Raw genomic sequence first — 26,839 nt, 5'->3', positions numbered from 1 at the left:
ATTTTAAAACTTCTTGCACTGACATCTTAACATATATCCGTGCCATTGTTTTCTCTCAGAATACACACACCAGTATTTTTTTCTTGTAAGGTTTGTTTGTAAAAATGACTTAAATGTCCTAAAATAACTAAGGCCTAGTTCCAGATTAACCTAAAGCCTGTCCGGGAAACTGCCCAAAACTACCTGCAAAGAGCATTCAGTTAATATCATTAGTGGCGTTAGCACTAATGCAGCTTTTGCATACCCAAATGTACCCCAAACAAAATGGTTATTTACATTATACGTGCGTATCAATCCTGCTTATCGTTTATATTTTTGAGATTAATTTACACAAAAAAATGCTGGGTTATTTTCTACCCAGCACTGGGTCAAAAAGGACGAGTGTAATTTAACATATGTTGGGTCAAATATCAAAATATTTTGGGTTAATTTCAACCCAGCCGCTGGGCTCGTTTATTTTCTCTTTGCATCTTGTGTCAAACATGACATGTTTAAGGGACTGACAAATAGAAAAAAGAAAGTCTCACACACATTAGTAGAACTTCAGTGAGCTTTATTTTCAAACAAAAACCATCACAGATGTTAACCATTGCATTTACATCATCACATAACTTCAAACTTTAAAATGTAGCATCACTGAGAACAACGCCAATTGAAAGGACCAAATTTCAAAAAGAAAAAAACTCTTAAATTTAGTTTGTAATTTTAATATGCAATACCCAACTGGTGTTTGCTTAAGCAAAATGAAAATCTCAAATTTAAGGGTAAAGTTTAGAGATTGAATTTTCCTTACCCCAAAACTCCCAAAGTGTTGATTTCAATTTTTGGTTTGCCAATTATTTCCCATTAACTCCCACCCGCCCATTCCCAACCCAGACTGATGCATCTAAATTGTTCTGCAACACTGAACAGCCCATTGTGAAACTGCCAAGTGTAACGAACCAAGATGCAGCAGGGCAGCAAACATCCCAACCAACGACCCACCCCACCCCCCAAAAAATAAAAATAATAATATTCTGAAGAATGTGTGGACTTGGTATACAAGATCAAATTTATATACGAGGGAAACTTTAATATTTTGAACAGGTGAGATGTTCTCCACATCATTCTTCCAAAAACAAACCAAAATAAATTGAAATTAAAACCCCAACCACTGCAGTAAAAAGCACAGCACATTCAATAAGATGCTGCTTTACAACATTTCACCAATGCACAGTGATTTTCACAGCAGTGACTTTTGCAAAACACTGGGCTGCTGCCAACAAGCCCATTAACTCATACTCTCTTCTTTAAAGCAGTTTTTTTTTAAGGACCAAAGAAAGTATTTGACAAGACATGGGGCATCTGTGCTTTTAAAGAAGAAGAGAATACAAGCTTAGATTAAAGCAGTGCTACTGGGGCAATCTTGCATGTTATGTAATAAAAGTCACAAAACATTTTTTGCTTAATTTTGTAACCTGACAGCCAAAAATCAAACCTTGCTTGTACCTGAAAACTCCATGCAACATTGCCACAGCAAACAATGCCGACCAATTGAATATTAAAACATCTCACCTGCATTTGACTTTAAATGCGCCAAAAAGGCAAAATTGCATCCTTCCCAACCCCCTGCCCACCCCAAAAAACACCATGGGTCAAAAGCAGCAGAAGAGCTCAAGTGTATTAAACAAGCCCCCGTCTCAATCCCCCAAAATAAAAAGCAAATCATTCAAGGCTATTAGTGTTAGGGGGAAATAAATATTCTGCTTAAAAAAAAAAAATCATTTGGTTCTCAGCACCCATGTTAAATACCCACATCCCTGCCACAATATTCCCCCAAAAAAAACCATTTCGACCTGAACACTTCTGCCCAAGCCAATGAAGTGCCCCCAACCCCGTATTATTGCCCGACCCCTGAACTACTACAGTCCAAAATAAGTGCAGCCTACACTTCAAAGGTTTAGATTCTTCTTCTGTTAAATCTGTGCAGCATCTTAAGTACATGGTCTTATTACAGAAATAAAGCCAGCTGACTTACGGTGCACTATCATTTCTTTGCCGCTACATTGTGTCAGACCATTTTTATTTTTTTCAATTCTTGGCATCCAGTTTTTTCCTTTTTTTCCCCCCAATAGGAACATCCAAGTCAATCCCACCACCCCATACGGTCTATATAATAAAGTCATGTCCTAGCGCCAACGGCAGTGAACGCAGACCCAAGTAACAGCTACACATCCCGCTCTACGTTTTGCACATTGCCAATTTGAGCTGCACTGCAGCAAGTAGCACTAATACATGATGAAAATATTAAATTACCTCTATGATCAGAGTCACCCAGGCAAGGGACCCCGCCGAGTGCCTCGTAAGTCAGCGTTACAAGCAAAACGCTGGATATGCCTCGTGTTTTTTACAACTCTTTACTGAGGCCGTTTATTTCAGCTATCCATATCAGGAACTCGTGTCAACACTGGGTAATGGATGGCGGTTATTAATTTTAAGTACACACAAGTGCAAATTGACCGACTGCACCACCTGCTAAACCTAAATAAGGTAACTCGAACAAAATGCTTTTTCGGATTAAACTAAACGAGTCCAAATTGTCTTACTGGTGTGGTGCGCTGCCTTAAAAGATTTAACCTTGGCTAAACTTTCCCAAGATGGAAAGAGCGAGATACGCGAAAAAAAATGCCATCCAGTGCTGACAGAATCCTGTATTGAAGATCTTATTTTCATTCTTCTCAAAAGTCATCCAGCCTTTTAGCTCGTTTTAAAACAATCTATTAAAAAAACAAATAAAGTATTTACAAAATGTTTACAATGTGCCAGATCTGTATAAAATGGCACATTTAGGACAGAGTGCCTACCCAACAAGAAGAATGCAAAACTGCTCTGAAACAAAACAAAAAAAAAAGGGAAAAGAAACCACATTCATCTGAAAGGGAAGTCCTCATGGCCATGAGAAAAGGCTGGTGTAAGTCTGATCAAGTCTTTTAGTGTTGGTTCACTGAAGACTGAGGAGGAAAGAGTTATGGGTCTCTAGAGGGATGACATGTCCCATGAGCGGATGAAGGAACAAGCCACAGAGAACTTTGTGGTGCTTTTGAAAGTTTGCCACAGGAACGTTAACCCCCCTACTGTTGCCATGCTCATCGCTGATATCATCTCAGTTCTCCAGGGGGTTTCTCTTTTCACGCCAGAGACTGCACAAATCACATTTGCTGCCCTACCTGCTCGTTCGCTCCTCTTCTTAACCGCCCCTTAAATCTGAGGCAAATTCAAAAACGGATCTTCTGATGTCAAATGGGAGATTCTGACAAGCACTACTAAAAGCAAGAGAAAAAAAACGTGATGGGATCAGATCAGATTATTACTTTCGAACAAGTTAGACTGCTTATTAAGGCACTTGTTACAAATGACTAGAAACGTGAGCAGAGGGATAGGGCGACAACGGGATGTGTAAATGTGCTTGTGGGCGATGAGTAATCATTTTTTTCATGGTTGATAAATCCTCGCGTCCCCTCTTTCCTTCCTCGAAGTGATTTGAAGCCTTCAGGATTGAAAAAATCTTGGTGCAACAGTCCTTTATTAAGCCATGAGTCCTTGCCGATTATTGGGTCGTCACATTCCTCGTGGTGGCACAAGACAACAAAGGAGGGGGAAGAGGAAGACGGACAGAAGAATAAACAAAAGATCCCCCATTCCATAGACACAGTAGGGGGGAAAAAGTGGAGATAGGGGAAAAAAGATTGGTGATCTGGAGAAGGTAGAAAACAAGACACATTAGAAAAAACATCTAAAGCCATCACTTCGTCCCTAAACCAATCTTGACATGCAAACCTTGAGTGAGTAAGCTACAATAAACTCACCTCTCCTGCTCACAGTTTAACCTCCTCTCCACTCTCACTGTGGTACTCAGCCACATATAGACTCTTGTCAATACTGCTGGGAATGGGTTTGATCTCAGTACCCAGCTGTTCTTCAATACCCTTTAGGTTAAAGCGGTCATCATACGTGATCAAGTTGATGGCAAGACCCAAATGTCCAAAACGACCTGCGAAGAGAAGCAAAGGTACATGTAACGGTGTGCCATCCTCTATAAAGCCTGTGACCTATCAATGCAAAGCTGTATATACCAAACTGAGATTTTTATACTCACCAGATCTGCCAATGCGATGGAGGTATGTCTCCCCAAGTTTGGGGAAATCAAAATTGATCACCACATTCACAGCTTGTATATCAATTCCTCTTGTGAAAAGATCTAAACACAGGACAAACACAGGTGCAGAGTTAATAATTGTGGTCTAATGCAACAATTACACTGGTGTGATTTCATGTTTCACACAAGATCTGTCCACAACACATAACCGAAAAACCTGATCATTCATGCACACTGGGCATGCGAGTACAAGTGTAAAAAAGCTTAATGCTTTAATAACAGCTTGCCTCTTGTGCATGTAGTCAGCCACAGTGTTACAACGGTTTAAAAAAAATTTAGCCATTGAATTTCACAACTAAGCATCGGGCATGTGTTTATACTGAATGTGACGGAGGCGGTGTGAGCGCCGCTCAAAACATAGTGCTTATAACACTATATATCCATCAGGGCATGTGTTAAAAACAAATTGGTATAGCATTAATAATCCATGGCAATAGTTGGTGGCACTAAATGCATAATTCAGGGTGCAAACCTCCCTAAATAGGAGTGTAATGATACATTGTGTGATTCTGCTTGCTATGTTTCTCAATAAATTACTGTGAAATGACACCACATTCAAAAGCCAGATGTCGCTTTCGTGCAGAAACAGTACCAACGCTGTTCTTCAAACATTTACAGGCATTTTCAAAATATGGAAAATATCAAAATATTTATAATGATTATGTTGGACGAGTGTTGCCTTTTCCAAATGCATGTTATAAACGACTCAAACTGTGATTTCTAAATAGCCGTAGTACATGCATAATACCACCATTGCGATTCAGAATTGATACCAAGCAGTATTAAAGTGTGCATCGCGAAATATCGCTACAACCCTACCCTTCAACACAAAAAAATTACATGCCGTCATGTTATAAGTTTTCATTAGTGGCAAAAACTTTTACGTAGCACTCATGCACTTGTTTTGTCATGAACACACATAGTGCTTGCTTAATGTGCAACTGAATAGCTGAAACGCCAAAGCTTGCCGTTCTGTCTCCATGTTACTGTTTACATGATCGTTGTGGCTTGTCACTTTCATATTTCGGTAGCATTACGGGCTTATGATAGGGGCTTGACAAATCAGAGGAGGATACACAATGATCCAAAACAGCTGAACGGGGAGTGAATGTGGGCACCCACATCTTTGTTTATTCAAGTCTCTATTAAGGTCCATCTAAACTCCAGCACAACTCCAAAGGGTCAAAATTCCAGGGTAGTTATAACAAAAACACACTAATGTAAACGTAGTGCAAGAGAGCAACTGGCACCAAAGCTGATGTGAGTTTAGCATTAAACCAATTATTTAATCAAAATAAAGTAGACGTAAAAAAAGTTGGGTGTAAGCACTACATCTGACTTTATTAAAAAGAAAAGTACGCCTGTTGCACCATCTAATACTAAGACCAGACACAACTACGCTCAGCGTAGACGATGTGTGTCCTCGAATATGCGGTTAACCACATTGATAGCTGATGAGACATTCACGTCGCATTCACTGCTGCAAGCTAATAAATGTCAAATAAGAGCTTTTCCTCCTCACACATTTACAAGTGTGCTGTCTCTCAAGATGTGTGTCATATGCAGACCCATCAAACCTGCACATTAACTAAATGAAATAATTCCCAAATTATTCTAAATTCAAATGAAAATAAACAAAGCTTTTAATACGTTTTATACTCTGTCTTTGTAAATATCTAAATATTATATGATATAAGAATTTATTGGTGCGGTCTACCAGTCTGCATTAGGGTTGTGCCGTTAGACGATAGTATCGTGTATCGACGATCATCAGACATGTCACTAATAGCGGGCTTTCATGACGATAGTTATTATTATCATCATCTTCATAGTTTCATATTAACCTAAGCTGGGATACCCTACCACCTTAACTATGTCGTCCAAAAAAAAAAAAAAAAAAATCCACCAAACGCCACAAGGCTGAAATAAGAGAAAGACATGGTCCGTCACTGTCTGAAGGATAACTAGCCTGTTGATAAAACATTTAATTCATTCATAATCTAGTATGTGTTCATTATCTGTCATAGTTTCTTCAAAATTGAGTTTAAATAAAAGTATTTAATCATGACGCATAGGCCCCGCCCCTTTGATTGCCACACCCATGGCCCGCCCACCTGCACAACCCTACCACCTTAACAAATTTTCTGCGGGAAACCCTGTTGCCTATGCATTAGACACGCCAATTTCCTGTGTCTGTTTAATTATTTCTATTTTGCCATAGAAATAAATCAATACTTTATAATTACACCTACCTTTGACTAGACATAAGATTTAGTGTTGGACATACGCTACACATAGACGGTGCAACAGGTGTCAATTCTACGTAGGAAGTAAAGCGCATCTTACAACCAGACTAGTCTTAAGACCGGTTGTATGACTAGCTGGTGCAACCAGCCCCTGGTGTACAAATCACACTTGCATGTTTTTTCAAAATAATGCTAACCAAACCTAAAATGTCTACGATAAATTATGCTGCGTTCCAGGCAACCGGTAACCCGTGAATCACGACTTCAAAACCACGACTCACGACTCTGAACTGGGAGTACATCGATCTAGTACGAGTTCACGGGTGGGAAGTCACGAGTTTGACTGCCTTTCCACTGCACTTTCACAGGTAGAAGGTTGTAAAAACACGAGTTACAGGCTGCCTGGAACGCATAGAGTCGTGGTTTTGAAGTCGTAATTCACGGGTTTAAAAACCTGCCTGGAACGCAGCATTAGAGTGCAGCACTCTTTAATGCAGAATGATCAACTCTAGTAAGCACCTACCAGTGCAGACGAGATTTCGACATAAGCCATTTCGGAAATCATGGAACACCCGATTTCTGTGTTCCTGAAAGGAAAAAGATAACAGCATGCATTAGCATAAAGTGAGATAGGAGTTTGGCATTCATACTGTACTTTCATTTTGATTCCATTAAGCCAGCTATTGAAAGTAACACTTCATGAGGGATACATTGAGAAATAATTATATAACCATTTGCCATATTAAATTTAGCCAACTGCAGTGTGGTAAAACCACAGGGACCCAAGTTACTCCACCTGTCTCATCTTGGCATGAATGTAGAAACAGGAGTAACCAAGCTGAGAGATTTTCTTGGCGAGGAGCTCCACTCGCTGGGATGAGTTGCAAAATATTATTGACTGGTTGATCTGGAGCTGAAATAACAAAAATGTGTTCACATAATCTGCAGCAGTCAACTGAATACATGAAGAGCTCACATGCAAAACCCTCTAAGTGCGTCTGACATGTTTTTTGTAAAGGAGCATTTTTATATCAGATTCTGCCAACAAACCGGTATATCTACATGACGAGAGGCCAGGATTAAGTGGATTTAAAGCTCAAGTATTCAATGAATGCAGAGAGCATTCGGCTAATATAATTCTCATTTTTGGCTATACAGGCTTTTGCATCTGAGCTCCTCGTATTGAAGCAAATATCTGAAGAACAGAATTCATGCGAGGTAACTTTTACCCTAGAGAAGAGTGTATTAAGGCAATGGACTTTCTGCCTTTCAGTTACATAGGCGTAATACTGGGTAACACCCTTCAGTGTCAGCTCCTCCATCAGGTTTATCTCATAGGGCTTCTGCAGGTGGGCATTCTGTGCATAAAACAAATAAATTTATAACGTCTATACACAGACTATCGCATTGTTTGGCTTTAAATAGGAACTGATGGATTTACCATAAACTTCTGCACACTCAATGGGAAGGTGGCAGAGTACAGCAGAATTTGCCTTTGTTTGGGCAAGGAGCTGAGAAGTTCCTCCATCATCTGTACAAAGTCCTGCGACAGGAGCTTATCTGCCTACACGGTAACACAGGGGTAAAACATCCATGAGATCTCAGGACAGAAGTTAAATTAATGATTAATTGTAGGCTTAAACGTTACATTAAATACAAATACTTATTTTACCTCATCCAATACAACCATCTGTACTTTGTTGACTTTGGCCACCCCCTTTTTGATGAGGTCTAAGATTCTTCCTGGCGTGGCAATGATAACATGCACTACAATTGAGGAAAAAAAGAGAAACCATTAAATCCCATACAAATATACAAAATAAAGTGTCTCAAATAATTTCAAAAGCCATCACTTGCCTGTTTCATCCAGTCTCATTATATCATCACGGAGGTTGGTTCCACCTGTAGTTGCCATGACCTTAACCCCGCCCATGTGCTTGCTGACCTGGATGCAGATCTGACTCACCTGTAGAGCCAGTTCTCTAGTGGGCACAATGACCACCGCTGCGAAAACAAGCATAAGGCTTTTAGATGACTTGATCGTAAGGCGACCCCAATGCACACTACAAGTTTTTACTCAAACTTGGTCAGGCACATCACGTTACCTTGTATGTTGTCTTTCTTCAGGTCAATGCGTTCAAGTAAGGGAATGAGGTAGGCGCCACTTTTTCCTGTGCCGTTCTTGGCTCTTGCCAGAATATCCCTCCCAGACAACGCAATGGGAATGCTCTCCTCCTACAGAAATGAGCAGAAGGACCCAATCAGATGGAAACTTGTGTCTTACAATAAGTGAAAGCCTGCAAATGTATTATTTCATAGACACTGACTGCTAGGGGTTACGATTTGGATGAATACATTAGCAGTTAGCCCCTGCTGGTACAGTACATGCCATAACTACACTGTTAGAGATGTGCGATTGTCAATGGGTTGTCTGAACAAGCGGTCGTGTCTTTTAATCTTGTCATTTATACATTCTAGTGTTGATTTAAACACACATAACTTTCCACAGAAGGTGAATGCTAGGGTATTACACCTTTATTTACCATGTGTGTCCACTGCATCTATGGATTTGTTATTTGTTATATAAACGTATAGCTGACTTGACAGTTATAACGCAACACATAAGCTAGAATAACAATTAGTTTTACCATGTTTGCCATATTGTTGTGATACATAATCATTTAAATGTACAAAGTATTAATATACACTGAGGCTGTGCAATTAATCACTTTTGATTTCCGATTTTTGGTTCTAACGTTTAGAAAAAAACAATATAAGTGATTCTGTAGCATTCAGTTTCTGTTGTTTCGTCTTGTTAACCCCTAGCTTGTAATGATCAGCAAGTGTATCCAATGAATCTAAATCCTCTTTCGCTCTCTCTCCCGCATGTGCAGGGAGAGTCAGGTTGCCAAGTAGTAATCCTGTTTGTATTTGTAAAGTTTAATGCATTTCAAGCGAGCTGCAACAAAATGATCCCTCATGTTTAAAATATGAAACCAGCACCACTGACCAATTGTAAGGCACTTCTGAAGGCACCGCTGTTTTGACAGGTGTAGCCTATTGCAACAACACTAATATTGCATCTGTGCCCAAAATGGTATTCCTTACGTCACAAGTGTTGTTAAATGGATAACATAAATGGAAACTAAAAAATACAAGTAACAAACAAAAATCCCTGATATTCCATGACAAAATATAAATAATAATAAATATCAAATTCCCTGACTTTCAATGTCTAAAAGAGCTTTTAAAATTCCACGTTATTCCAGAAATTCCCTGACCCGTGGGAACTAAACTCAATGCCATGTTTTACTGTTGAAGTGATCCTTTTACTGCATGATTGAACTGCCTCCTTTAAAGCGTAACTAAACCCCTGGTCAGAACGTGACTCCACCCACTGGCAATATTTGAAAAATGCAAGAAAAGGGGGCAGATCCCAAAGGAGATAGAGGGGACGAACTAAGCTCGTACCAAGTGTGTGGTGAGATCGTAACAAGGGCGTGGTGAGCTTGAACCTGCTGCTGAATTAACCCCACCGCAGCTCGATCTTCTCGGAGTAACAGCTGAGTATCCACCCGAAAGAAACAAATCTTCTCTGGACAAAGACTACAAAGTCCCGACCAGATTAATTGATCGCATAGTGACAATGATATGATTGACGCGAGGTTCAGTTGAGGAATTAAAATCCGATCACGCATTCCGTTATCCTCAACATAACGGAGCGCGCGGTTCATGGCTGCGTAGCAACGGGTGACGCGACCCACACCACAGACCGCAACTTCCGCACCCGAGCACTTTGGAAAGTAATGCTTTGACTCGTTTTAACGCAATGTTAGACGCGACATGTGAAAGAACACTTGAACGTTTAAATAAAAAATCAGACGACTATAAAACAAAGTGAATGAAAATCTTTCTGCGGGCTAGATTATGTGTTATATTTTTGAAAGGTGACGCGGGCCGCAGAGAGGGGCGGGATGCAAATGGCCCGCGGGTCAGGAGTTTGAGACCACTGGTTAAGTTACTCTTTAACTTGAAAACACGACGTGTGTGAGCAGCATAGCTTCATACCCACCAAATGCGCACATGCACAGAGCTTTAATGAGTTTATGTTAGTGTCTTTTTGCTTAAAATCGACAAATACAGAGTTTTATAACCTCCTCCACACCATGCATTTCAGACACACATATTAACTTCCACTCTGCGGTCATCATTTTTTGCTCTTTACACTAGTTTTTTATTTAGCCTTCAGAAAAAAAATATTTGCACTACTTTTTTACCATGGTTTTTATTGCTTTGTAGGATAAAATCCTTCTTTGTTCACTATACGAGAAAACCGGCAGCCGCACAATGATTCCACCGCTTTTGGCGTGTCATGTGAAACGCCCTTTATTTAGAGTTGTTTGGTGTTGTTTAGGTTTAAATTATGGCTTGGGTTTTATTATGAATTTATGTTAATTTCTTGAGTAAAGTGGAAGTCTTTATATGGACACTAACTGGAATAGCTCAAACACACACCAACCAACAGCTGACACAAAAATCAACATCACCAAGAAGTGTGTTGTTGTTTGTGAGAGAAATTTTAGCTTGTTTAACTTCCCAAAGTGCCCAGCATTATGGGAACAATGGATGTAGTATCCAAGTGTGTTTGTTTAACGCTAAATTATGTTGAAATGGGCCGGTCCTAGTGATAAAACAAATGGGTCATGAGTCGAAGGCGGCAAGTAAAACTGCATCAAATGTCTAACGTTTTTTGTTGGAAATCGTCGTGTAAGTGCATATCCGTGTTGTTTGCATCAAATGTAGTGAATCTTGAGTTATCCAGAAATTGTGGGACGTTTTGTGTGTGTTCCCATGCCCTAGTTAACTTCAAATTCAAGGACCTTTCAAGGACATTCCAGGTCAAACACCCTCAAATTCAAGGACTAAATGTGGGAACACATTTTCATATGAGAGCAAGTGTTACCTTTTAAGATACATTGTTACAGTTCCCTTTTGAGGGTAACCCCAGGGGTAAGTGTGTCTGAATGTGTATATCAAATTCAACCAATGGTGAGGCTCAACAACAGAGACAAGGTGACGCGGGAGCCAGGAAGCATGTCACTTTCTGAAATATTGCCGAAGACAGTGTTACAGGGACGCAGGAAGTATGGCAAGGGAGATGCAGTTTACAGATCCAGGAGCTCGACTTTTTTGGATAGTAGCGGTACAGCTGATCTGTCTTTATAAATCGTATAAAACTAAAGACTCAGAGATATGAATGATGCAATACTATATAGGTACTCAAAATTAACATGAGATTAGCAAAAACAGTGCGTGTTGTGTGACCTCTCACAATCTTGCTTGCATTGTAAATGGACCTCAGGAAAAAAAACAAGCAGTTCACAAAACTTAATGGAAATGCTAACCAGACCCTTACAGAAAGCGGATTTTATTCTGGCTCTTACCTGTATAGGTGATGGTTTCTCCCAGCCCATTTCAAAGATGCCCATAAGCAGCTCCCGTTTCAAGCAGTAATCCTCAAACTCATTTCCCTTGGTCGCCGTCACATCCTGTAAAAATTAATTATTGGAAATCAATAAGTTCCTGGCAGGTTTGTCCAGAACACAAGCAGCACAGAAGAGGACTCTGGTTTAGGTGTTATTGTCAAGTCACAGCCTCACAAAAAGAAACTTACTGAAGTTTTCATGCGCATGTCCTTAGGAGGAAGCTTTAGATTCTTCTTCCAGTCATCCCCAGGCCTAACAGGAAAATACAAAAAGAATTGTATCACCTTAATGAAGAAATTAACACATTATTTATATACCTAACCTACAGTCACTTACTTAATGATGGTGTTGGCTGTGGGTGAAGGCTGGGGGTTGCCGTTGTTGACTGTGCTGGAGCCCTTGACCTGGGCTGGCTGTGTTGTTTGTGGGCCCCCTCCACCACCTCCAGGGCCCCCTGCTGGCTTCACAGAGCCTCGCATTTGGCCATTCTGATTCGACAGTCCCAGAATAACCGGATTCTCCATTCTGGCTGTACTCATGACTTATATATTTATTTTTTCTTCCAAACAGCGAGTAACAATATCAGCGGCGATAATACTTATCCTGATGGGTTCGCAAAATTAATTCGCAAATTCCCACACCACTCTCAGTGTCCGAAGCGCACAAAAAAGTTAAAGCAATATGTTTGACCAGGTCCTTTTTTCTTAATATGCAAGTCTGTTGTGGTGCATCTCAACGTGAATGTCATTCAAGCAACAGTTTAAAGATATTATATGCAGGAAGATTTGATTATCCTTCAACGAATGAATGAATTCGGTCTCCGCAAAAGGAACGTTTCACAGACCAAGGGCCTGAAAGCCAGTGTTAGTCTTTTCAATTTTTCTGTCCATTCCTTTCTCTCCAAAGCATTGAGATATTAAAGGTTTCCACCTGAAAGAAAAAAGAAACATATTAAAGCTCATAACATTGATGTGACTTCAATGCAGCACTAGCCACTATTGTATTGTAAGGTACATGCCAACCAACAACACAAAGGGGTACAACAATTGCATGGGAGTCAACAGACGAAATTCTGTATAAACAATGAATAATAATGCAACAAATAGACACATTAAATTAAAGTTATTTTATTAAGAGTTTTGTTAATTACATGTAAAATGTATAAATAGAAAAAAAACTAGCTCTGACAGAAGGGGTAAGTCCAATTTAAGAGCATTTGTAACCAAGCTGCAAGACTCAACAACAAAAAGTTCAAACAAACTGTAATGGGTCCAAGTTCTTAGATGTCAAACGTAATGGCAACAGCACCTGGCACAAAGTCAAACCGGATAGGCCTTTATATGAAAACAGGCCAGTCACTAGTGAAATACTTATACCCAATTACTTATAAAGAAAGCCTAAACGCCTACACTTTTTAGAAGTGTTTTAGTAAAACCCGTACAATAGGAATTGTGACTAGACAGCTGGAAACCCTAGTTAAAAATAACCAGCGAATGCGGCTAAGCTGGCAGGTGTTAACAGGGACCATGACACTCAAAACTCACATAAACTAAGAAAATGTGTTACAAACAATGAAATATGTCTATAATTTGATTCACATTATTCATTTCAATCTGAATTTCCTACGCGAAAATCGCTTTATGACGGCTAGTGCTAATGTTAGCTACGCAGCTAAACTGACAACCGTGTTTTTTTAACAAACAGCTCAAATTACATGTAAATAAAAACATATAAATATAACCTCGTTTTAAGACAATGTCTGCTATTTTCAGTACAATTTAATTTTACAAAAATAAGAAAAACAGCGCTCGAGTTTAATGTTAGTGCTAGCGCGTCCACATACAGGCCTGCACGCGCATTAAATCTCGCAAGACTCCCCGTTGCAGGTTAGAAGGGAAACAAAGATTCATTTTAACAACGACCTTGAAGTGTATGTAAAATAACACTTTAAACAACATTTAAAGCCTTTGGCTGAACGCAGTACCTGAGCCAAGTATAAAGCTGCAATACCAGAGATGACAATGTAAACATACGACCACAAAGACACGCACGAATTTAACTAAAACGTCACAAATCGTTAAAAAGCTGTAATTATGACATGCAGTATACTCACAAGCGGTGGTTGATAATCTCTCTCCGTGTATTTGTGTTTGTAAGTTTGAAGTGTAGAGTTGTGACATATATTTGGGGGTGTAAAGCGAGTGTGCAAGATGGCTCCCAATCATCTTTAAACCCTCCCATAAGCAGTCACATGAGAGCCCTGTCTAATCCAAAAAAATAAAAACCACTCGTATTAGATTTACTATATTAAAATATTTCTTTCTTTTTTAATGTAAAAATGCATGTTTACTACATTTGAAGTGTCTTTATATTAGGGCTATTCGCATTTTTATTTTTATATATTGTGTAGGTGTATGAGGTCATTTTTTAAATCTCAAATTACATATTTTCCTTTAAAATATAATATATCGTTATAATTACTTAATTCTTACCGTAGGTCTAATTTATTTCAACTTGGCTTTGATACAAACCTAAAATCAGCTGGCATGTGAAGAGATCAACCCACCTGGGCTTCTCTAATTGATGATCTATGCCTTCATTCTAAAGAGCACTTTCATTTATTGTAGTCACTCAAAATGAAGAGGTTGCCTTTTTGCTCTTTGTTTTCAAGATGTAATACTTGTTTTTTCATGAGAATTGAGAATGTGCACATGCAGGAATGCCTTGATTGAAACACCTGTGGACTTTATGGGTACTTAATTATTTGCTTTAGGTAGCTGAATGACTCCCACTGACCAATTAGACCAATATAAACTGAAAAGAATGAAGGGATGACGCATTTGTGTATGTTAAAAGCAATATTATAAAGCAATTGAAAAGAGTTTTAATATAGCTTTCTTAGAAAGAAACTTTAAAAACAAATTAAATTTTTTATTATCAACTGTGTAAATATGTGTACTGTTACACCCATGTCAAAATAATCACATTGAGCATGCAAAAGTTAAGCGTTTATTGACTGAGTGTTACTGCATGTAAAATCAAATACACCCAGCATACCCAAATTTTATAATATGTTCCAGCAAAGGACAGTTTAGATTTGGGTATTATAATCATACATTGACTTTAATAATGAAATTTTAAACATAATAATGTTACCCTGTCTACAGTCTCATAATCGGAGGTTACCAAAACTTTTCATTTTTTGAAATGTTTTGTATAATCTATCCACCTACCAACATATTTTTATGGAAAAAAACTTTTTTTATTGCAATAACCTATCAAATAACTTACATTATACCACAGGGCTGTTGAATGCTTTATTTCGATTGGTTGAAAATGTTCCACAGGCATCAGGGCCGGTTCTAGATATTTGGAGGCCCTAGGCAAAATTTATGTTGAAGGCCCCTCACACCCCTCTAATTTTCAGAATAATGTGAGAACGTGTTTTCTACTGCTTAAGAAATCAGATGAGCACTACTAATAAACATGTTTTTCCCCATTACTTTTACTTTTTATTAAGTTTTATCAACAAATTGATTAACTTTATGCTAAAATGTAATTAGAAATTATGCAAAACCACATGTGTTAAAAATTTTAAGGGAGTTACATTTATTAAAAACACCACCTTTTTGGGATAACACAGGATAACAGTTTTGGTTTCTCCAAAGAGTAAAATTAAAAAGACAACAATACATTGCAAAAACCCTAACCGTAAAAAAATTACAGGTGAACACCTCCTAGACTACTTTTATTGTTTTTTATTTTAACTTGGTATAAAGAAGAATTTCCCTCTTACTTAACCAATATACAGTATAGTCTATCAGACTATTGCAATACCTTTTTATAAACTACCATAAATATCCATACAAATCAGCTGCCACTGGAAGTTAAACAGACAAACTACTTTCATGATTTGAAAACTAAAATAAAGTGTAGAGGACTTACAAGATATACAGACAGTTTACTTTAGGTAACGCCAGTTTTGTTTGCTGTTCGACTTTTAATACAAACTTTTTTAAATACAAACTTAATTCTTGCAGTGGCGGCGCCGCATAAAGTTTAACTCACCTTAAAACTTTATTTAATGCTGTCAGTAGTGATTGTCGGACCAACGCACATGGACTTAGCAGTTATGGAGGCCCCCCTTCCAAGCTTGAGCATTTGCCTACTCTGCCTATAGCTAGCGCCGGCCCTGACAGGCATTTATTTTCAATAAATGCACACTTGACCTGTAAATGTCTTAAAATAAGCACCTGAGCAATTTCTTAGCAATGTCTGTGGTAACCGTGGTATAAGCGTAATAACTGACTCCGGTCCTTTGGATTATTTGAAAATAATGCACACCCAATTAATTTTGAATTATTCAACGACCCGTCATCAATTATTCCCCATGTATCATATCAAAATCCTTCTCATTGGTTGTTATAAATTGGACTAAACTTTTTTTGTGTGCCATACACTGCAACAGCCAAGAGATTTTCCACGATCTTGTCACACTGTGCGACCCATAAGTGGGTCCCAACCCACAGTTTCAACAAACAGCTAAAATTACGTGGAAATAAAAATATAAACATAAAAAATTACTTAAATTGGTAAAACCCAAAAAAGATTTTTCAACTTAAATTTTTGTGAGAGTTTATAAAACTTACTTTTTTTAGGTGTTACTAATTAAAGTTGTTTAAGTAGAGCAGCTTTCACATTTTTACAGTGTACTCAGTTTATTAAATATATCAAGATTATATTTTCACAGAATGTTCTTTACATAATGCAGGATGGTTTTAGGTAGAAAACAGTAAATCGCAAAAAAAAAAAATGACTTTAGCTGTTTTTTCAGACTGGGTCACATTAGTTTTGTTTCAGTACTTCCTGGAAACATGGTTGGTTGACTTCCATGTGCATTGTGTTCATGTGCATGTGTGTTATATTTATAGTAGCCTACCACTACACCCTAAGGGGCAGTTTCCCGGACAGGGTTTAAATTAATCCAGGACTAGGCCTTAGGTAGGCTATACTAAGACATTTAAGTAGTTTTTACAAACATACCTTACAAAAAACAATACTGGTGTGCATCTTGAGACAAAACAATGGCACTGATATGTGTTAAGATATGTCAGTAATATGTTTTTAAATTAAGGCAGATCAAACATGCATTTCTGGGAAACCACTTTATACATATTATCAACATTTCCTTTGAACTATAGCCACCATTTGCCAAGAAACCATACATTTTCAAAACATCCATTTAATAAAACTTTTTGTTAAAAAATACTTTTTTAGAAATATGTAAACACAATTTATAATTGTCTTCAAAACTACACTGTAAAAAAATTCCGTAGAAATTGCGGGTTGCCGGTAACTTACCGTAGATTTACATTTATGTTTTTTTTACTGGCAACATTTTGTTCAAAGTTAAATGAACATTAAACATTTACAAGTCTTTATCTTTACAGAGTAAAACTAAAAAAAAACAGCATCAAGGGAAACATTCTGGAAAACAAAATCTGGAGCAAAAAAAACAGAAAAAGGTTGATGATGATTTCTGGTTCCCAGAATGCTTTACATGAGGCTGTTATTGTATAGTTTTATTCTGTAAAGATAAAGACTTTTTAATACTTCAAATTTATTGAACTTTGAACAAAATCTTGCCAGTAAATAACATAAATTTAAATCTACGGTAAATTACCGATAACCCAGCTTCAATAACATTGTAATTTCTACTGAATTTTTTTACAGTGTAATCGCATTTAAGCATAATTAGTTGATAAGGTTTTGGTAATGGAATGAGAAAAAGCAATTTAGTCAAGTATGTCCAAAACATCTGTGTGAAAGTGACCTTAATAAAGTGACAGGTTAATTTTAACTTGGCCAGATTACGGAGAAAACCATAAAGGTGTTAAGTATTTGTTCTGCTGAGTGCTTAAATGAAAACCACGTTTTTGCAAGAATGGCAAGTTATAGAATCTGACTGAATTACAAGATTGTGGGGAAAAAATTTATGTAAAGTAAGTGTGTGGGCTGCATTGTTCTTTTCTTTTTCGAAAACCATAAACCTAGTGAAAGTTTAAAGAGGTGTGTCTTGAGACTTATAGCGTAAATGATCCGTCGATTGGTGAAGTGGTTCACGACCTAAAAATCTCTTATTGTTTCCTCTTTGCTGGAGCAGAGGACGTACACTTTTAAGACAATAGTGTGGTTGCCTTCATTATCACGAACATGGACGGGATAACAAACAATATCGTTATTGAAGTGAGTATTTCAAAGTTTCTTAACATTTGTTTTTTTATTACATTAGTTTTAATTATTTACTAGATTTTGTTTAGTTGGTCATTACAAATTCAACTGCTGAAATCTGTCTAAGCTCCATTGATTAGGAAAGAAACACTTTATACAAAAAATAATCACCCTGTCTGTAAAAACCCAGCTAATGTCATTTTTGTGTGATTTCCATAAAATCATCCTACATAATGTTAAAAACATGGCGTGAAAATATAATCTTGATATCTTTAATATTGAGTAAGATCATGTCAAAGATTAGAAGTTAAAGTGAAATCAATGTAATACCAACCTTTGATGATCAATCTCATTATCAGAAAAAGTTAAAACCACTTTAAGTTTTGGCTTGTGATAAGTTGACTTGACAATTTATAAAAACAAGTTGAAATATATATCTTATATTTTTATGTTACTTTTTGTACACTATTTGTACACTGTATAAAAAATACTTTGCTGCCTTAAAATTTTTTGTTGAATCAACTCAGATTTACAAGTCATTTTAACTTACTATTATTTATCTTGACTAGAGATGAGTTGTTATAACTATAGGTGAGTTGTTATAACTTATCAAATTAAGTTGACTTTTCTTAACTATATTTTATAAGTTGTGACAACTCATCTCTGTTGACATGACTTGTAAATCGGAGTTGATTTAACAAAAAATGTTAAGGCAGCAAAGTATTTTTTACAGTGTAATAATACTGGAACGTTTTAAAATATTTACAATTTTTCCAAAATTTTGCATTCATGCTATTATTGTCCTAAAATCAATTTTTAAATACTAAAAAACAGGAAGTGAGATGTTTACTTTTAATAACATCCTGTGAACATGACAGGTGGACCGCAGCATATTGTGGAGTCAAACAAAATAAATGTAAAATCCTGGCTAAAAGCCTTTGTTACTTATTACATAAAATCCTAAAAACCTTTTTGTGAAAATATAATCTTGATATTTGTAATATTAACTGAGAAAGATCATGTCAAAGATTGAAATCACTGACTGAAATCAAACTTTGATGCTCCTATTCTCATCATTAGATTATGAGACTTTAGCCTGGATTTCACAGACAGGGTCACAAATACCCTTTGAATTAAGATTCTATTAATTAATCACCATTAAAAAATGTAAAGAAGCATTTGATTGTTCAATATTGGTGTCTGTTATTAATGCAGAATATATATTTTCTTATTTTTAGAACATTGATTACACTGGCTGGGGATATGAAAACGTGACAGAGAACCCATTAGATATGAAATCGTATACATGTGACAATACGACCTCACTTCACCTATTTCACACCGTGTTCCAACCCCTTATATTCGGTTTGGTGTTTGTCCTGGGTCTGGCTGGAAATGGCCTCCTCCTGACGGGCCTACTGAAGCGCTGGAAAAACCTACGCATCACAGAGATTTACCTGGTACACCTGGCATTAGCTGACCTTCTCCTCCTCCTCACGTTCCCCTTTGCAGTCACTCAAGGGGTGGCCGGGTGGGTTTTCGGAGATTTTCTTTGCAAGCTATTGGGCCTCATCAATCGCCTAAATTTGGTTTGTGGGAGTTTACTTTTGGCATGTATTGGCATCGATCGTTACCTCGCTATTGTGCATGCCATCCCCAGCCTCCAAAGTCGTCGGCCTCGGATCGTTCATTTTACCTGTGGGCTGGTCTGGCTCCTCTGCCTATTTGTGTCCATGCCCAACATGGTGTTCCTATCTGTGGCAGCAAGGGATGATGACGGACACACTCGGCTCTCCTGTACCTATAACAGTTATCCCGACCATGCACGCCGCTGGAAGTTGGTCAACCGATTATTCACACACCTGCTGTGCTTCTTCCTGCCTTTAATGGTCATGGTATACTGCTACACTGCCATTATCATCACTCTGTACCAAAGCCAAAAAAGTCTGGAGAAGCAAGGGGCTATGCGGCTGGCCCTTCTGGTTACATTAGTGTTCTGCCTGTGCTGGCTGCCATTTAACATCTCTATTCTGATTGACACTTTGGAAGATTTGAAAGTCATCCTTGTGGATGATTGCCATGTTCGAACGATGTTGAAACAGACAATTATAGTCACAGAAAGCATTGGCTATACCCACTGTTGCTTGAATCCAGTCCTTTACGCCTTCACAGGGGTACGTTTCCGGCGAGACCTCCTGCAGTTGCTATCGAAAAGGAAGTTTTTGCGCTTATGCCTGTCAGGGCCGAGAGTTGAAAGTCAGCGGAGTGTGTCTGTTACAGAAGCTGCGACCACAACAACAAGCAACCACTATTTCTAAGGAACAGCTGAGGTTTTTGAAACAACTATACTTGTTGAACTAACAATTTTATTGTACATGCAACATATGGATTTTTGAATTGCCAATCAGCAAATCTGCAGTGTCACTTCTGCATTAATTCCCTGTACATTGCCTTAACCAAAGGATGGACACAGCAATGCACACAATGTGACTATATAAAAAAAATTAAGCTTTTGCATCATGCCTAACTATAGTGCTAAAGTGCTTTGCATTGTGTATTATACTGTACTGACCCTTGTCCAAATTACAGTAAATGTCATTTACTTCCAAATGATTTTGAAATAAAAACGTAATACAAAATTTTTTTTTTGTGATGTGATTCCCAGTCAAAAGCCCCCCAACACAACCGTCACAAGGTCAAGACAAAGTTGCTGAACAGAATCTTTTTCTTATTTGTTATTATATTTCTAATAAAACACAGTATACAGAACAGTTGCAAACAAGCACAAAATGCATCTTATTTACAGCAACTATATATATATATACTTTATATTAATATATAGATATTTATATATTACCTTCCACAACAGTTTGGTAGCCAGAATGTAAGTAGAACTTAAAAACCCATAGGCTTTTTCTGCTTTCACCTTTGCAATCAAACACATTAATTAGAAATATACATATCTTACAAATATCTTTAAAAATGGCTTTAGATTTTACTTAATTGTAATGATATTCCTCAACAGCTAGCTTTTCTCCCAAAGTTCACTTCAGCATCAAGAAAATATAACTGAAAGCAATGCTTTTAGCATTTGATGCCACAGTTAAATCGACAGCAATGAAAACGTAACCAGTAAGAAACAAAGTTTTTACAGTTTTCTAAAGAAGCCCAATTAAAAGGGCATGTTGGCCATATTTCCAGGTCCGTAACCCAATGGGCTGTCCAGTGACATGCTCCTTTGTCTAAGACTCTGAGGGCCCATCATGCCTGACTGTGAATGTGGGGGTCCCATCATAGGCCCCTGAGGAGACATGAGGGGGCCCTGTTGGCCAAAGTGCTCCCCGGGCAGGGCCATGCCCCGCTGCTTAGCCTGCATCATCATCAGATTCTGCTGGGCCATGAGATTATGAGGGTGCTGCTGTGGAGAAAGCATGCCGCGGGGAGGGTGGGAGGGGTGTTGTAAGAGGTTGTTAGCCATCATGGCCTGCTGCTGCTGATGATGGTGTTGTTGCTGAAGCTGCTGTTGTGGAGACATGCCTGTCCTGCCCATCATATGCCCTGGGTGGCAAATGGGCCCCATCCCAACACCTGAACCCATGCCCCTTGAGCCAATCTGAGGCATGCCCATACCTGGGCGCATTCCACAATGTGTTTGTGATGGGTGTAGAGGCAGCTGCTGCTCAGCCATCATGTTCTGTAGGTTAGCAAGGTGGGGGTTGGAGGATGGGACACTATGGGGCGGTCCAGATGAGGAGAGCTGCTTGAGAAGTTGAGCAGAAGAAGCCTGTTGAGGCGGTTGACCCTGGTGAGGATTCTGCTGGGACATGGCTTCACTCTTGGGGAAGTACTGTAGGGTGCTGCTGGGCTTGTCCGAAGGAATGATACGGGAAAGGTCAAACTCGGGAATGCCTGTATGTGTGGGCCTGATGACCTCACTCAGGTCTGGACCATCACCCATGGATAAGGATGGAAAAGAGTCTGATTGGTGAGGAGGTCGCTGGTGAGACATGCCTTTATTTAGAAGGTGCATCTGTTGAGGGGGTAGAACATCATCAGGGCGTTGAGGGTACTGTTGTCCCATACCAATAGGGGAATGAAGAGGTCCCTGCATTCGAGGGAATCCCCCCATTTGGTTCTGAGGGTGAAGTGGGGAAACATTACATCCTATTCCATCAGGAGGTCCCCCGCCACCTCCCATTATTGCTGAGGCCATTCCTGGCATGCCCATTGTGTTAGGGGATGGGAGCATGGGCCCAGACGGGTCATGTGATAGCTGCTGACCTCCTTGGAGAACCATTCCCATGGGACTCTGCGGACCACTGTGAGGTCCCAATGAACCCTGGGAGGAAAGCAGCATTTGCGCAGACTGATGATTTCCCATGTTTCCTTTTGAAAAATAAGTCAAACCATTAACCACTCTATTAAAATATCATATCCATCTATCTATCTATCTATCTATCTATCTATCTATCTATCTATCTATCTATCTATCTATCTATCTATCTATCTATCTATCTATCTATCTATCTATATATATATATATAAAACTTATAATAATATAAAAAACAAGTGACGATCTGAAGATGTTTTTTTATTTAGTTACTCATATTATGCAGTTCAAGATTCTGATTATTTTAAAAGTGATCAAATATACCTGACATGTTGATTCCAGGCATGAGAGGTCTATCGGGTAGCATCTCATCATCTGATGTAGCAATTGTCTTGATGGCTTCATGGTAAAGTGGAGTGGAGCTAGGCATGGCATACTTTGACATCTGAGACATAATAAGGGAAAGAGGATTCTGGGATGGGGGGGCATCTGGTGAGGATGTGAAAGGCAAACTTGAATTGATAGAGTTGGGTGGTTGACTGATGGGTGTTGAGTTTGAACTCCTAGGTGGCAGAGACATGCCTGGAGAAAAAAAAACATTAGTATTGTCAAAAAATGTAAACCATTACGCTTACTGAAAGATCATATTTACCCCAAAAACTAATCAATACATTACAGAGCTTAAGTTTACATTTTGTGAAAACCAGTGGCGGCTCGTGACTGCTCTTCCGAGGATACGCTAATTCAAAATAAGTGTTCGGATTGTCACGTGTGTGTTTCCCTTTTCCAAAATATGTGTCCTGCGTGTGGAGAGATCCTGTGTGCATCACGTGTTTTGCCAAATAATTGCCTGCTGCACACGCGTCAAAACCGTTTATGATAAAAGAGACGCTCACGTTCCCTAAATACACGCAAGACACTCCCTTAACAGTAAACTCTGATTACGCATGAGATTATGCGAGTACCTGGCAAACGCGAGGGTCTCTTTTCAAGTTCAAGGCAGCAGGCACTTATTTTGGCATGACACGTGATGCACACACAATCTCTCAAAGTGCAGAACACATATTTTGAAATGACAAACTACACACATGACAAGCTAGATACATGTTGTGACGAACTTCGCATCGTGCGCTTCTAAAAAAGAAGTCACCAGCCGCCACTTGTGAAAACTGATTTTACCTGTATCCGTGGAGCTGCTCCCGGCAACCTTTACACTAGATGCCCCCCCAGGACTGGGCATAGCTGTCTTGGGTGAGGCAGTCCAGCCAGGTGAAGCGACAGGCATGGATGGAGATTTAAGGTGGCCAGGAGAGCCAGATGGTGACCGAAGACCAATGGAAGGGCCCATGACCTGGGGGGACTTGATAGAGCTGGAGGAGGGAGTTCCAGCCCCTGAAGCTGCTGGTAGAGGTGGGTGAGGAGGACCACTCTGTGCTAAGTGGCTGGGTGATTTCAGGCCTGCTGCAGAAGGTGAAGGCATGAGAGGTGATGGCTCCTGGCTAAGAGAAGGTGATTTGAGCTGGTGAGATGGAGGTATGGCTGGGGACCCTATTGGATTAACACTAATGGACAAGTCAGGAGGATGTCGGTTACCAAGATCTATACCCCTTGAGCCACTGTTCATTGGAATGTGACTAAGTCTTGTGGTACTGTGCATGTGGGGGGGGCCTGGTTGATCTGTTACAAACATCTCAGGGCCTGGTTGGTGAATATATGAGCCATCACCTTGACTACCAGGAAATGAGCTCTGGTTGGGAAACTGAAGGGGTCCTTCTGGACCAGGGATCATTCCTTTGTTAGCACGACCATTTTGTGTAGCCCTAATGCGAGAGATGTCTTCTGGGTTCAACATCTCCCCAAGAGGGCCACCAAGTCCAGGACCTCCCCTAAGCTTCTGTGCCAACAACTGCTGTTGCGGATTCATGTTCATGCCCATATTCATGTTTAGATTACCTCCCAAGGGAGAGTCTATTATGTCTCGCATTGTAGGGCCACTGTCATTACCTACTCCACCAATGGGAGAGCCCATTATAGCCCGCGAACCAGGAAAGTCCATTGGATCGCCACGGGAGGGTTGCCCACCTCCCATTCCAGGATTAGGAAAGCCTGGTCCTCCAGTGTTATCCATCATCCTCGGACCTCCAAGCCCTGCTTGCTGTTGCTGCCTAGATATTTGATGCATGTGTAGTCTGCGAAACATCTCTTCCCGTGTTAGAGGGCGATCCAAATCTCCCTGAAAATGCTGAGGTCCACCAGGTCCCCCTGGAGGGTAACACCCATGAAATGGACCTCCACCACCCATGTTTGGGGGAATTTCGTCTAACCAACCCATGCCTGGCCTTGAAGGTCTTTGAGGCCCTAACCCTTCCATGGCTAAAACTCCCCCAGGGCTTTCTGGGTATCCTCCACCACCCGAGGGGCCTCGCATCTGTCCAAGAAACCTTGGCCCTCGAGGGCCCTCATGATGCATGTCCATTATTCTAGCATTCCCTCCCATTCCTCCCCCTACCATTGGCCCTGGCCCCCACTGTTGATCACCAGGTTTACTGTGATATGGGGGTGGGGGGCCCCTTATGAGCATTGGAGGGCCACCAGGCATGCCCATCTCTGACATCATGCGAAAATGCTGAGGATGTTGGTGAGGGTTAATCTCCTGTTGTCGCCTTTTCTCTTGGTAGTATTCTTCCTGCAGCTTCCTCCAAGCAAGCTGCTCTGGCGTAACTCCTTCAGGCCCCATCAGTGGCCCCATATCTAACCCTGAGGGTGAGGAAAGATGGTGAGAGTGTGGTGGCATACCATGGTGTGGGCCCATAAGTGATTCATCCAATCCAGGACCACCAATATTCTGTGTTTGTGAGATGATGGACTGTAATGGTTCCTCATACTTTTTCATTCCACCAGGCGGCATACCAGCATTGTTATTGTGGTAGTTATCAGTACCGCCCCCACCATTTTCTCCATCTTCCAACCCTCTAACGCCATCATTACTATTATTGTTGTTGCCATTAGTGCCATTAGGGTTGCTGTTAGGGCCTCTTGGTTCCTCATGACCTGCACCAGCACTACTACGGAGAAGCAACCTCTCAATGTCTCGAAGAGTTTGCAAGGAGCGTTCACGATGCTCCAGTTGCTCCTTAGAGAGGCCATCTGTGTTTCCCGGTCCTCCTTGCTGGCCTGGCTCACCCTGGCGGTGTGCAGGACTTGAGGAAGGAGACACACCTGCACCATGGTGGGGAACTGTACCTGGCCTGTCCAGTCCATCTGATCCAGAAATCCCTACAGACTGCGGGCCAGCACCTCCTGGACCCATCGAATGAACCGCAGAGCGGCTGTTGCTCCCTGTCATTCCTCCTCCTCTATGACTTTGGGTTGGCTCACCATCTGGATGGCCTGTGGAAGGAGTGCTGGTACCTGGAAGATGTCCTCCCACAACACCAACAGAAGCTGGCCGGGGTGTACCGCTTTGGGATTTGGGTGTGCCAATGGGTGGAGTGTGACTAGAGCTGATCTGTTCACTTAGGTTGGTGAGTTTTCCAACTCCAATAGACTGCTCAGAGAATAGACACAGAAAAAAAGAGAAAGATGTGGATGAAGTGGCTGTTAAATGTGATTTTTCAGCTTAACACATAACAAAGGATTTTCAACTATTCTATTTCTCATTATTTCTTAACAAAAACAGGAACAAAGACAACCACTGTGATTTAAATAGCCATTTTATACAAATACAGAGTCTCACACCACGTAACACCTGCAAAAATGTTAGTGAGGGCACAATTCTTACAATCTACTTTTAAAAGTGTACACATGAATTATGTTTACAAACATACTACATGTAGCCTATGCATTTCATTATCAAGCATAACAACAGGGTGGTTTGTATATGTCTATGTGTAGGGACAGACCTGGTCCAGCTTGGAGCGGGGGACATTCTGCTGGTGATACAAGAGAATGGAATCTGTGTGGCCATGCATCACTGCTTCTGCAGCGCTGCAGAACAAATGCAAATATTCTGTCTTGGTATATGGTCTTGGCTCCAAAAAAGGAAAATGTTTGTGGTATATACTGAATATACAATCAGTTTAGTCTTGCATTGATTTCTTTTTATTATTTCATCCTAACTAAAACAAAACTATAGTCATTGTCATGCTCACTGCATTTTTTACAATTATAAAGAAAGCTTGTTTCCTGTTTTCTATTCTATCATGTGAAAACGGCACACTACTACAGCTATTACAAGACGGTGGTGGAAAATGGGCTGCTAATAAGTGCATTTGACTCACAATCCTTTGTTGTGGCTTCATCAAAGTTTTGAATACAAAAATACTGACAGCAGAGTCTGCTGGAAAGGGAA

The 26,839-nt window shown here is 39.8% G+C and overlaps 3 protein-coding genes across 5 annotated transcripts in view; 1 reads left to right on the top strand and 2 right to left on the bottom strand.

Annotated features, from left to right (window-relative positions):
- Window positions 1-536: 536 nt before the first annotated feature.
- ddx6 (DEAD (Asp-Glu-Ala-Asp) box helicase 6) lies at window positions 537-14,171 on the bottom strand. Its single transcript, XM_065282767.1, has 14 exons — window positions 14,041-14,171; window positions 12,264-12,857; window positions 12,116-12,179; window positions 11,886-11,990; window positions 8,547-8,676; window positions 8,299-8,445; window positions 8,114-8,208; window positions 7,883-8,005; window positions 7,671-7,799; window positions 7,238-7,354; window positions 6,965-7,028; window positions 4,136-4,237; window positions 3,846-4,030; window positions 537-3,733 (listed from the first exon to the last, which is right to left on the bottom strand). The coding sequence occupies exons 2-13, from the start codon at window positions 12,464-12,466 to the stop codon at window positions 3,855-3,857; spliced, it is 1,455 nt and encodes a 484-aa protein (XP_065138839.1). The 5' UTR covers window positions 12,467-12,857; window positions 14,041-14,171; the 3' UTR covers window positions 537-3,733; window positions 3,846-3,854.
- Window positions 14,172-18,025: 3,854 nt separating this feature from the next.
- Window positions 18,026-20,731, top strand: cxcr5 (chemokine (C-X-C motif) receptor 5). The gene is made up of 2 exons (XM_065246594.2): window positions 18,026-18,173; window positions 19,397-20,731. Exons 1-2 carry the CDS (start codon window positions 18,141-18,143, stop codon window positions 20,474-20,476), a joined length of 1,113 nt encoding a protein of 370 aa, XP_065102666.2. The 5' UTR covers window positions 18,026-18,140; the 3' UTR covers window positions 20,477-20,731.
- Window positions 20,732-20,865: 134 nt separating this feature from the next.
- The window catches only part of bcl9l (bcl9 like), a 73,187-nt gene continuing 67,213 nt past the window's right edge, over window positions 20,866-26,839 (bottom strand). For all 3 annotated transcript variants that reach the window (XM_065282771.2, XM_065282768.2, XM_065282769.2), the window contains exons 6-9: window positions 26,391-26,475; window positions 23,668-26,035; window positions 22,813-23,070; window positions 20,866-22,544 (exon numbers count right to left, since the gene is read on the bottom strand). In XM_065282771.2, coding sequence (XP_065138843.1) covers window positions 21,331-22,544; window positions 22,813-23,070; window positions 23,668-26,035; window positions 26,391-26,475 — 3,925 coding nt within the window. In that variant the 3' untranslated portion in view covers window positions 20,866-21,330. The remainder of the gene's footprint in view (window positions 22,545-22,812; window positions 23,071-23,667; window positions 26,036-26,390; window positions 26,476-26,839) is intronic.

The sequence above is a fragment of the Paramisgurnus dabryanus genome, chromosome 9, assembly GCF_030506205.2.
Source record: "Paramisgurnus dabryanus chromosome 9, PD_genome_1.1, whole genome shotgun sequence".
Lineage (NCBI taxonomy): Eukaryota > Metazoa > Chordata > Actinopteri > Cypriniformes > Cobitidae > Paramisgurnus > Paramisgurnus dabryanus.
The sequence above is the reverse complement of the archived record's forward strand: the minus strand, read 5'-3'. Positions and strand labels throughout refer to the sequence as shown.